General features: G+C 42.8%; 2 protein-coding genes across 9 annotated transcripts in view; one reads left to right on the forward strand and one right to left on the reverse strand.

The window, feature by feature from the left end:
• The window catches only part of DYM (dymeclin), a 357,662-nt gene that overhangs the window by 121,273 nt on the left and 223,186 nt on the right, over positions 1 to 13,203 (forward strand). The window lies entirely within an intron of this gene.
• Positions 2,581 to 3,757, reverse strand: LOC131490097 (L-lactate dehydrogenase A chain-like). Its single transcript, XM_058692160.1, is given in 2 exon segments — positions 2,581 to 3,193; positions 3,195 to 3,757. Coding segments are annotated over 2 exon segments (996 nt in total). The 5' UTR covers positions 3,695 to 3,757; the 3' UTR covers positions 2,581 to 2,697.

A 13,203-nucleotide genomic window follows, 5' to 3' on the forward strand; every position in this document is an offset into this window, starting at 1 on the left:
TAGTGACTCAGATCAGTCAGGGTAAAATGAGGATAGTACCTCCCTTTGTAGGACTGCCGAGGTGATCAAATGAGCAAAAGCGTAGGAAAGAGCCAGGCACCTAGCAGGTACACAAAAGTGGTCACTATTAGTAATGGATATTACATAGTAATATTTAAAAGATAACTTTTGTTTAAAAATTTTCTTTGAAAAAGGCCAGTGACCATATAGTGATTTACAAGTTTACTCAGATTTCTAATGTAACTAAATTATGAAAATATCTGCTCTTTGGTATACACGTTAAAAAAAATTTTTTTTTTTTTTCAACGTTTTTTTTTTTTTTATTTATTTTTGGGACAGAGAGAGACAGAGCATGAACGGGGGAGGGGCAGAGAGAGAGGGAGACACAGAATTGGAAACAGGCTCCAGGCTCCGAGCCATCAGCCCAGAGCCTGACGCGGGGCTCGAACTCACGGACTGCGAGATCGTGACCTGGCTGAAGTCGGACGCTTAACCGACTGCGCCACCCAGGCGCCCCAAAAAAAAAAATTTTTTTTAATGTTAATTTATTTTTGAGAGAGAAAGAGAGTGGGAGCAGGGGAAGGACAGAGAGAAAGGGAGACACAGAAAGTGAAGCAGGCTCCAGGCTCCGAGCTGTCAGCCCAGAGCCCGACGCGGGGCTCGAACTCCCGAACCGTGAGCTCATGACCTGGGCTGAAGTCAGCCGCTTAACCAATTGAGCCACCTAGGTGCCCCCAGTATACACATTTATAATAGAGATTTCAGATAGTCACTGGAAGAATTACTAATTACGCTGAATATTTGATATTGGGAGAAAGAAAAACATAACAGTTATTTAGTTTTCTTTTGGTTCTATCCTTAACTTCTTTGACCTTGTCTTTTCTTATATTTTCAAGCTTTTTACTTGCCTCTGATGCCTAAAACAAGAGTTGAAGCAAGGAAGGGCTGACCTTGAACTTTCTTGTGTTTTCTCTTTATAAGACAAAGCTGTAATGTGATTATAACCGAGTATTTAATGTTTTGAAGAGCCAACCCTAATTAAATGTGTTCTCCCACACTGCGCTTTCCGTCAAAGTACTGAGGTTTTACACAATAACTTCTGATATATGGCTTTTCCATTTGAATGAGCCATCAAAAATGTTTTTTTTTCCTTTGCTTGCGGTGGTGGGTGTCCCAGCCAAATTGCAAGGCCAAAGTTGTGATTGTTTGTTTAGGCGGATGCTGTCGTAGAGAAATTAATAAAGTAGAATTTGAAGATTAAAACTCCTATTTCTCCCGGTTACTTTTATTGAGAAAGTTATTGAATCCGTTACGACAGGTATGCTATGCAGTGGTTGTAATTTATTTTATGTGATGGTTATTTTTCTCTTCAGTTTTGGCTTTTTCTGGGCTGACTCATTGCGGGAAAGAAAAACTACCGTAAGAGAAAAAGTATGTGGCCCTCAGAAACAGGCATAGTTGTGAAAACATTTCTAATGAAAGCGCTTTGAACTTTCAAGAAAAGGAAGTGCTTTGTAAATAAACAATAATTACATTCTCAGTTCATTTTTACTTGGAATGATATGGTAGATTTTATATACCAGGTGAAAGAATGCCTTTTTTTTTTTCACCCTCCTTTATTTTCAGGACTGAAACTAATTGTGTGGCTTATAAAGTAGAGTTAATTTCATTTTGCTGGTTCCTTGTGGTGGCTCCTTGCAGGGATACATGGAGTATATAGGTCAATATCCGCAATCCAAATGCCTGTGTGCAGTTGTAGGGTGGGAACAGGAGCGATTTCACTTTTAATTGCTCTCTGCAAAAAAGTATTTCCGGTTTTAGACTTTCTAAAAGGTGTTTCCTAAATGATATTCATTGGAAGTAGTATGGTGTCAAACTACAGTTTTGGCTTCTCTCGTATTATCCTTGTAATTTGCTGACCACCGTGCCTGAAATGGCCGTGAAAGTCAGTGTGCCAGCCCTCTGTGCTCGTTTCCTTCTTAATAGTTGTGAAGGGAAGATCGCGGCCTCTTTCCTGTCACAGAGAGTTGGGAAGCAAATTCATTCGTATTCACCAGGAAGGTTATAGAATAAAGCAGTCAGTTTCTTTTCTTTCTTTCTTTTTTTTTTTTTTTTTCACTGTTCGAAGGTTATTTGATATTTTAGTTGCTTGGTGTGACACTTAAGATAGTTGGTTGCATCGCTTATAGGTAGATCTTTCTTTTTACATCATATGGCAACGTTCACTATGTTCTGACTTACACAGTACACAAAATAAGATCCTTTAGAGCAGTTATGCACAATACATGCAATGCTGAATTTAAACATTGGATCCCAGGATGTGATTGGCTGGAGAAAACAAAAGTTGCACGAGGCATGTTGGGTGAAGTATCCAGAAGTAAGTCATACAACACACAGTAAATACACATCTGGTTTGAATAGCGAACTGCAGCATATTCATTATGGGCGGTGGTGTCTCTGAGGCAGTGGAACTGTTTCACGTTAACTGACTTAGAACGACGCAAGATGGGTACCATCCAGCATCAGGATGTAGCCGCAAGGCTTTGTGAACCATTCCTATTTGTAACTTAGGAAACTGACGTTTTTCCTAGGCCATTTTTCACGTTATTACTTGAATAACAGAACACGATATACACAACCTCCAACTAAAAATCCCGTTGTAGTCTAGACGGTGATGTGGTACAACATTAGAAGACTCTAAAACTGCGGCTCTTTTTGGATCCCCCAGAGTGTATCTGCACTCTTCTTCAAATGGGCCACTTCCTCAGGAGTCAGGGTCACCTTCACAGCGTCTGAGATTCCATTCTGTCCCAAGATGCAAGGAACACTAAGGAAGACATCATCTTTTGTTCCATAGAGACCCTTAATCATGGTGGAAATCGGATGCACCCGCCTAAGATTCTTCATTATACTTTCTGCCAAATCTGCCCCAGACATTCCAGTGGCCCAGGAAGTGTAGCCTTTCAGTTTGATCACCTCATAGGCACTGTCAGCCACCTGTTTGTCAACCTCTTTCCACTGTTCCTTTTCTGCATCAGTGCCTGAGTCAGGGTGCAGATTCTTCAAGGAGACACCAGCAACATTTACTCCACTCCATACAGGCACACTGGAGTCTCCATGCTCTCCAAGGACCCACCCATGGCAGCTTACCGGGTGAACTCCCAGCCTTTCCCCCATTAGGTAACGGGGCCGGTGAATCCAGATTGCAACCACTTCCAATAACACGGTTTTTGCGAAAGCCGCTTATCTTCCAAGCCGCATAGGTCAAGACATCCACTGGATTGGAAACAACAAGCAACTTGCAGTTTGGGCTGTATTTTACAATATTAGGAATGATGAACTTAAAGCTGGTCACATTACGCTGGACCAAATTAAGACGGCTCTCTCCCTCCTGCTGACGTGCCCCAGCTGTGATAATAACCAGCTTGGAGTTTGCAGTCACATTATAGTCTTTGCCAGAGACAGTTTTTGATGTTCTGAGGAATAGGCTGCCGTGCTGGAGATCCATCATCTCTCCCTTCAGTTTGTCTTCCATGACGTCAACAAGAGCAAGTTCACCTGCCAAGTCCTTCATTAAGATACTGACGGCACAAGCCATGCCAACAGCACCAACCCCAACAACTGTAATTTTATTCCAGGGGGTATGGTCTTCCTTAAGAAGATTCTGAATCAGTTGATCCTTGAGAGTTGCCATATCTAATTATCTCTATAACCTTAGACTTAGAAGCAGAAGGAATCGGGAGTGCACCTCGGGCAGGCGGGCGTCGGCAGCATGTGGTGTTGGGTCCGGACTTGGTGGCAGCCGCTCCCGTACCAAAGCAGTCAGTTTCAAATGAGATCCTGACTCACAAGGTTCCAAGGCTTGCTAGAAGTGATTTGATCTGCTTCTAAGACTTCTGTGACAGAATTTATAGTACTGTGAAATTTTAAAATATTAAAGAGTTAAAAAAAAATAAGAATATTAAAGCTAGGGAATTTCCATTTTTTGGGAAGGCAAATCTTATTTGAAATATGAAGCAGTTAAAATGGATTTGCTTTAAAACTGTTAAATTCTATCACAGTCAAGTGAGTGTAACTTTTATGAAGCAGCTGTTTTAACTTATGTTAATTTCAACATGGCTATTGGAGTAAATTCAAAGGCGATTTGCTGACAGAATTTGTGAATGGTAGTAAAAACGTTCTTAAAGGATAGTTGATATAGTTTGGGACCACCTTTTACATGAGTAAATAATATTCCAAAATTTAGTGTTTTGAGTTATTCACGACTCCCATTTAAAATGTATCTGGAGGGGCGCCTGGGTGGCTCAGTCAGTTAAGCGTCCGACTTCAGCTCAGGTCACGATCTCACAGTCCGTGAGTTCGAGCCCCGCGTCGGGCTCTGGGCTGATGGCTCAGAGCCTGGAGCCTGCTTCCGATTCTGTGTCTCCCTCTCTCTCTGCCCCTCCCCCGTTCATGCTCTGTCTCTCTCTGTCTCAAAAATAAATAAACGTTAAAAAAATTTTTTTTTTTTAAAAATAAAATGTATCTGGAGCTTTGCTTTGAAATACATTAACAAAATAAGCTACACTGATGGGTGAAGGTAGGGATGCATAGATGGGTAGGGATGTTATCACAAATGTAGCAAAATGTTCATGTAACATGGAGGTGGTGGGTATATGGGTATTCACTATATAATTCTTTCAATTTTCCTGTATGTTTGACAGATTTCATAATAAAATGTTGGGGGATGCCTGGGTGGCTCAGTCAGTTAAGCGTCCAACTTTGACTCAGGTCATGATCTCACAGTTTGTGAGTTCGAGCCCCGTGTCAGGGGCTCTGTGCTGACAGCTCGGAGCCTGGAGCCTGCTTCAGCTTCTGTGTCTCCCTCTCTCTCTCTCTCTCTGCCCCTCCCTCGCTCACACTCTGTCTCTCTCTCAAAAATAAACAAACATTAAAAAAAAATTTTTTTTTAATGTTGTAAAAAGAACAGAATCACTGTGAGGATGAGTTAGTGTTGTAAATTTCAGCTTGTGCATTAACAAGCTGTATCTTTGCTCCTGAGCCTTTCAGAATTGTTAGGTAAGATTCTGAAGAATGTGGAAGTAGACCAGACCTGGGTTTAAACCCTTTACCGTAAGTAATCTAATTATCTCTATAACCTGTGAAAGTTTTGTATCTCTCTAAGCCTTTCCCTGTCTATAAAAATGGAACGATGATTCCTTGCGGAATTATGGTAAGTATCTTTCGTTTTTCTGCTTTTGTGAGCCAGACCCTGGTCCTCAAAGGCTTATTGAATCCAGTTGGATGAATAGTGGAGCGAGAAGGGGAGGTATAATTCATTGGTGCTTGGGAGTCTCCAGATTCACTTCCACAAGGCCATAGAGGTCCCATACTTGACAGAGGCCAGGCAAAAGAAAGGGAGGGAGAGAGGCAGCTAGAAATCTTCCCCAGCGGGATGGTGAGTTGGAAGCTTTTGGCATCAGATCTGAGCTAGAAACTGGGCCCTGCCTTCTGCTAGTTGTGTCACTTTGATTAAGTTACTTAAACTTCATCGAACCCTAATTCCCTCAGTTTAAAAATAGAAGCTAGAATATCATTTACCCTGTGGGCTTCCGTTACATTTAAATAACATATATATGACAAGTAGTGAGTAAGTGTTTAGAACATGATAAGCGCTAAAAGCAAATGCCATTTACCCTTTATCGTCCTCATCTTTCCCCCCTCCCATCTGTGTCACTTTCTCCACTTTTCCAAACACCGTTTATTTTTGTCTTTCGTGTTTCGTGTTCCCTCAGCCTTTCTGCTGACAAAATTAAGGCTATTGCCTCCCCTTTTCTAGATGATTGGAAAGGATGATAAGCAGATCCAGCAGCAACCTCCTTAGCATCCCTGGCCATAACTTCGTCAAATTGGAAGCCTGGCTAGCTATCAGTACTGTTTTTCAGGCCATTTGGTGCAAAAGCAAGCCAAGTTGAGATCATTTTGCAATTAAAAATTTCATAAGCTGCTGAGTCACATATTTTCATAGTCTGACATATTATACTTCCAGTGGCTCCTGATGCTATGGATTGAGGGTAAGGGTTGGAACATTTTAAATTCGTCTTTTTAAAACTCTTCCTAATAATATTTCTGTGCCTTGGTAATATTAGTCAATTCTTACCCCCCAGCTTGTTTATCTTAGAAAGTATAGAGAGACTGACAGATACCAATTTTAAGAGAGGAGGTCTTTTCAATAGTAGTTATTCTGAAGTATAAAGCTTTCCAGGAATATTTCTAAAAGTAAAAACAATTCTGCCCATTTACATATTTATACCGCTTAAGAGACGGTGCTGTCTGAGTAAATAGCAGTTTGTGGGTCTATCTATTGTTGATGTTTTGAGATCTGTTTGATTTTGAGACGGCCCCAGTTTGCTCCACTACCCTTGGAGCCTTCCTACACGAGCAGGAAGCCTGTGGAACCATGGTTTCATCTGCTAGAGAGCCGACCGGAAGCAGAAAGAAAAATGCCTTCTCTCTTCTTGTCCACTTCCAGTCTCATTGTCTGCTCTAATCTGAAGCCAGCAGGCAAAGGAGTTCGGAAAATAAGAGTTTGCGGGTTTTGGCCCCCTACACTACTGATCGTAGGTGAGAGCAGGGTGGCAATGAGAGCAACAGACATTAAATGGTACTAGTGTGATCCTTATTTTACAGACGTTATGTAATTTTCATTAAGTCACACAGCTGGTAGGTGGGAAGACTGGACTTTAAGATTACGTGTAGCTTCAAAACCAGTGATGTTTTCGTGATACCATCTATTGTTGTCCATACTCTATGCTGTATGTGTGTAATATATATATTCCTGTGTGTGTTTATAAAAATGTTTAAAACATTACAGCACAAAGAGCGTTAGAAGTAATGAATATTTAAACAGATAAGCTATAATTCTACCACGGTGTAACAAATCAGCTGTTGCCATTTTTTCTCATTCTTTTTCAGTTCTTATCCTTGTGTATGTATATATTTGTATATAGCAAATTAAATGTTAAAGCAGGAGAGATTTAAGATGTGCCAATAAATACCAGGTTTTATTTTGTCGTTAGGGTACATTATGAAAATAAAATAGCATTACTATATACTTGCAAAGTTTGATTTCCAGTGAGGAAAGGCGTGGCTTAAATCCAAGCTGTTACTTTCGTTAATTTCATAGCTGACTTGGTCAAATCAGGAAGCAGGCAAATTCTTGCTGTGTAGTAGCTGAAGTTATTAACCCCTTTCTTTTGTGGTATGATTAATAGCACGTGCTTTGAGGCTTCCTGTTGCTTATATTAACAACAACCACAAAAAGGATGTCTTGGTTAAGTGTACCAGTGTTCCTGCCAGTTCTCAAGTTGTCCATAAAGCTCACTGGTTATCTGGACACACTTGTTTCCCCTGAGCTGAGTTACAGAAAGGGCTCAGAAAGGCAGGGTATGTTCAGCACACTAGCTGTTCCATCATCTCAGATGGAAGGGGCATGTTTAGGGGGCATTGCAAAGGATTTATTCGAATATGGTATGACACTGACTGCTAGTTTGTCTCTTCCCCCATATTAGCGGACTACACGGATGCCGAGAATAGATCACATTTCTCAGAACCTTTTGCAACCATATATAGTCTGCATTCTGGCCAAGGGAATGTAAGCAGAAGCGATATGGGCAAACTTGCAGGTAGAGTTCTTTTTTTTTTTTTTTTTTTTTAAGTGTATTTATTTATTTTGAGAGAGAGAGAGGCAGAGAGGAGAGAGAGAGAATCCCCAGCAGGCTCGGTACCATCAGCATGGAGCCCGATGTGGGGCTCGAACTCACGAACCGTGAGCCTGTGAGCCCAAGTCAAGGGTGGGACACTTAAGCGACCGAGCTACCCAGGCGCCCCAACAGGTAGAGTTCTTAAAGGGAATGCGTGTACTTACCTCTGTCCTGCTGACTTGAATGAAAATGTGATGGCTGGGGCTGGTGTAGCCATATTGGACCATGCGTGACACTTAGGAATGCAGACTATACGAAGTAGAGCCACAAGAGAACATCACAGAGCAAAGTGCAACTACTCTGGGACTTTTATTGAAGCCATTATTACACGGGTCTGTTACTTGTAACTTACCCCTGGTAAGTTACCCCTGGTTACGATCCTGACTTACCCCTGGGTGGTGATACATAGTGGATGCAGACAAGGCAGTAGTATAATAAATTAGGCTTCTAGGATGGGTGGTTTGTAGGGTTTCTCATCAGAACTTCACAGTGACCAGAAAACCGTGGGATGAGGCAGAGCCCTGTATCTCTCCCTCTCTGCGTACCACTTTTTGTCCTCAGTCTCCCAGCATTTTTGCTATATTCTACACAAACTGCTGCGTGTAAGTGCAGAACCAAAGAACAAAAACAGTTACAGAAAGAATCTTTTGTTGTTGTTAAGCAGATCTTGAATTCTGCCAATCGTAGTAATTCACGCATTGATGAGATAGCAACCAGAGCTATTAATAGTGCTTTTTTTAGCCTAGTTACAATAGCTGAGGCAAGTGAGTACATAACCTTAAGGATGGAGGAGTTTGTCAGAAGCCGCTTGGCCCACGCTCAGGTTTTATATTTTATCTTCTAAATTAATGCACGTATAAGTACTCCTTCAGTGAGCATATCCGTGCTTGTTTCATTTCTGTTAAGATGGAATTATTTGCCAGTTCATGGGCTTAATTAACTTCCTTGGAATCTTTTGTGTAAAATTAATAGTTCAGGAAAAAGTAGCATGTCTGTTTTCTGACCTTATTTGTTGACCTTTCTGATGTGCTTATTCCTAGCACATCATGGACCATCTCTAGGAGTTCATGCATCCCAGTTGGAGAAGTAGCATATGTGTGATTTGAGCCTCATGGGATCTCTTAGCGCTCTGTCTCCTCTTTTAGTGATATGATACACTGCAAAAAGCCTGAAACCTGGATTTAACCTTGTTAGTTATCTGACCTAGAGGTGGTTATGGAGATCCTTAAACCTCTCCTTTCTGGTAGCTTGCGTGATCGGCAGTTTTATTGTGTTGCGTTATGTCTCTGCGGTTCTCTTCGGAAATGCCTGTCACTCACATATTGGACCTTCTTGTTCTGTTCTTCCAATCTCTGTCTCTCTGAGAATTCTACTTCTTTGCATTCGGCTAATTTCCGATTTGTGTTTTAGTTCACTAATTTTCCTGCTGTACTTAATCTTCTGTGAGATTCTTTCACGGAAGTTTTCTAATGTGTGAGTTATAACATAGGTACAATAAAGTACCTAGCTGGGTGAGGAGGGAAGCGAGGGCATGGGGGTGGTGACGGACGTTGAAAAAGCGATGGAGACCCGATCGGGTCCAAAACGGTTTGAGTCTGGTATTCCACGGAGGAGGTGACCTGGGAAGCTGGGAGATAGTAACCAGAGCGTGCAATGCAGGAATTCAGAACTGTAGTGGTGGCGCAGTTAGAACATGTAGGCGGGGTGCGGCCTTGGGAGTGGCTCATTGAGGTAGGATAGAGGAAGTGAATCAGCAGATCAGGGCCTCTGAGGCTTACTGTTGGGTGGCTCGACTGAGAGTAGGTTGAAATTTTTAAGATGAGGACCGGAGTAGTGTTGAGAGAGAGACGGGGTCAGTGCTCACATTACTGGAAGATGAGCAGAAGTGACAATGATGTCTGTAGACGACTATAGCAAGGAGGACCGATGGGATGTCTGAAGGTCGCGGGAATGTGTGGAGAGAGGTAGTTGGGAAGCGGTAATGAGTCTGTGGTACATGGGCTCTCTCTCTGTGGAGAGAGAAAAAGTGAGTCATCGCTTGAAACGTCTTCTGAGAAAGAACTGTCCTCAGGGGACACCCAGGTTTCTGTGATATCTGAGGCATTCAGAGAGATTGAACTTGAAAGCGTAGAGGGTTTCCCCCCGTCCCCCACCAAAAGACCTGGGTTCCAGAGGGCTAGTAGAAGGATCTGGATGGCGAGAGCTATTTAAGTGACGCGCCGAACCATATGGCGAGGAGCCCAGGTGTGATAGAGCTTCAGACCTTTTTGCTGCTCTGGGTAAACAGGGACGCAGGGCATAATGCAGTTCATCCTGACGAGCTTTTAGGGGAAGGTGGGTGGTCAGTTCCAGTTGTGGCTTTTGACGGTTTGTCCTGGTGAGGCTTTGGCCTCACGGCCCCGGAAGGAAGTGTCTTATCTGAGGGACTCAGAGCTCCGTGAGCCTCCGTTGCGTCCCGCTGGGTGGCTGTGGCCCGGCGCGGGGAAGCATGCCTTGGTGGCGGGGTGGTCTTCCCAGTTGTGCGTCACTGTGCTCTGGAGGGTTAACCAGAGAGCCCACAACCATCTTAATTGGTCATTTGGAAGCCAATGTAACAAATTTATAACTCAGAAAGGTTAAAGTGCATCACTTAAGACCATGACCAATTCAAAACAAAACGGGGAGCGCAGGAATGCCAAACGCCTGTCGTGCATGCCTGGGTGCACATCGCTTGTCCGGGCATAAGGAGCTTGGTAGCACAAACAGGCATTGCATAGCAGCTACTGGAAAGAAGACTTAGGATTTCCTGTAAGCTCTGGTGATCCTTTTTTCTAGTTTATGAAAGCCAATTACGGATCCCATAACTGATTTAGTACATTCGTAATGGGTCAGTATTAACTGTAGGTACACCTGAAAATGAATATGGGATAATTGTCATTCTTTTGTGTGAACATCAGAAAAGACTTGAATTCTTGGCCTGCCTGGGGCCCTTCAGAATCTGGCAGTGGGTTGAGCATTCCTGGAGAAGCGCTGTCCTGCGGCCCCCGCCCTCCTAGCCTGTCCTCTCTTTCCAGCCTTATCTCACTCCTCATTGCCGACTGAAGCGCTAGGAACACAGAAGGGCCGTGCTTGACCAGCTTTGTGTGATAGCGTTCCGTGCACTGAAGATGCCTTCCTGCTCTCCACCTGCATGCAGATCTGTCACTCACCTGCACGCCCCAGGTCACAGGAAGCAGCTTTGGGAGGCTCTCCTGGGAACGCGCTGGCAGAGTGAGCGCTTTCTTCCCACGCGACTGTGTAACACTCTCACTACACGGTGTTAGAATGACATTCCTTCCCGTCTCCTCTCTCAGGGTTGCGGGCACCCTGAGTGTAGTGCCATCAATTTATTCATTGAAGGAGCTGGGCACACTTGCTAGAGAGAGAATTTGGAAAGGGGCGCCTGGGTGGCTCGGTCAGCTGAGCATCCGACTTCGACTCAGGTCATGATCTCGCTGTTCTCGAGTTCGAGCCCCGCGTCAGGCTCTGGGCTGACAGCTCGGAGCCTGGAGCCTGCTTCGGATTCTGTGTCTCCCTCTCTCTCTGCCCCTCCCCTGCTTGTGCTCTCTCCCTCTCTCTCTTTCTCTCAAAAATAAATGTTAAAAAAAAAAAAAAAGGATAATTTGGTAAATGTTTATTCACCATAAGAAAGGGGCAAAATGCCTAGGAGAGATGATGGTTCCTTAGGGGGAAATCAAGAAAATACACATACATTACCAAGATGAACAGAAGCAGAAGGTTGAAGAACAAAAAAAAAAAACAAAAAACCAATCCATGCAAAAACAAGAAATGAAAATATAGGGTTCTCTGGATGAGGTTGAAAAGTGAGAGAGAAGTCGGGCGAGATAATTGGGGTACAGACTCATTTGTGAAGCACAGAATGCTGTTCCTGGTAGCAAATCGATCGAATTCAGGCCTGTTATATCCCAGGTACGGGAGACCTGATCTACCGTAGGATTTCAATTTGTAATTCACGGCTAAGACCAGGGGCCGCCTTTATTGTTTGGGAGCCAGAGACGCAGTGAGGGCAGTGGGTGAGAGTATTTGCTTTAGACCGAGAGCAACTTGGGTGCTAAGGAACTGAGGCTCTCTGAGTTTAATCTGCCTGTAAAATTGGGTGAATGATAATCATGCTTGGTTTGGTTTTAATGTGGTAATTAGTAGAGATCGTCATTAAATGGCAGAAACTGCTTTTTTCTTCCTCTTTAGATTCCTTGTCTTCTGTTATCCCCCGCCTTCAACACTTTCTGGGGTGTGGTAGTCTTCAAACATTATTGATCATCCACCCCATTGATATAACCTTTTATAGCAGCCCCCTAATTTAAGTGAATCGATTCATAAATTATATAGTGCATTGTTAAACTAATGTGTCATGTACATTATAAGACATCTATAAATTGACATCTTCCAAAGAATACAATTAAAATTTTTTTAACATATTTAAAATTGTGTTTATTAAGAAGAAAATCTTTTTGATATTACAGAAATTATTATTAATAATCATCCTGATGAGTGTTTCAATGTCTTGCTAATCGCGATGGTTTCACAGTGTCATTATATAATATCTCAAGGAACCGTAGATATTTATAGCCATTTCACTTTTTAATTTGTTTTTTTTAACATTTATTCATTTTTGAAAGAGAGAGACAGAGCGCGAATGGGGGAGGGGCAGAGAGAGAGGGAGACACAGAATCCGAAGCAGGCTCCAGGCTCCAAGCTGTCAGCACAGAGCCCGACATGGGGCTCAAACCCACGAACTGCAAGATTACGACCTGAGCCGAAGTTGAATGCTTAACCGACTGAGCCACCCAGATGCCCCTTGCTGAGCATTTACATCTTGGGAACCTATTGGATTCGTTAATTAAATGAATTTAATATTCCAAATATTTATGGATGGATGTCCTCATTTTAAAGATTCTAGTTTCCTAGTGCCTTCCAAGTTCCCATCCTATTCTTTGATGGTAGATGTCTTTAAGGCGTTTAAAAATTCATTTCAGTTTTTAAAATTTTTAAATGTTTTTATATGAGAAACAGGGAGAGAGAGAGATTGTGAGCGGGAGATGGGCAGAGAGAGGGGGACACACAGCATGTGAAGCAGGCTCCAGGCTCTGAGCTGTCAGCACAGAGCCTGATGCAGTCCTCAAACTCCTGAACCGTGAGATCATGACCTGAGCCGAAGTCAGGCATCTAACCGACTGAGCCACCCAGGCGCCCCTAAAAATTCATTTTAAAATTGAAATGATCAGAGTTTTGAGAAGAAACTCCTTCCGTCTTTCCATCAATGTCATTTTCAACCAGGGAGTAGTAACAGATTCTCAGTTTATAATTCCCAGAAAAGTACCACTTGGAGACCTACATGGAAAAAATGGTGGCTACCGAAGGTAGGAATAAATCTATATTGTTTATTACCTCTGCACTTATTTGATTTATATTTACTCCTTCA

The sequence above is a fragment of the Neofelis nebulosa genome, chromosome 11, assembly GCF_028018385.1.
Source record: "Neofelis nebulosa isolate mNeoNeb1 chromosome 11, mNeoNeb1.pri, whole genome shotgun sequence".
In the NCBI taxonomy this organism is placed as follows: domain Eukaryota; kingdom Metazoa; phylum Chordata; class Mammalia; order Carnivora; family Felidae; genus Neofelis; species Neofelis nebulosa.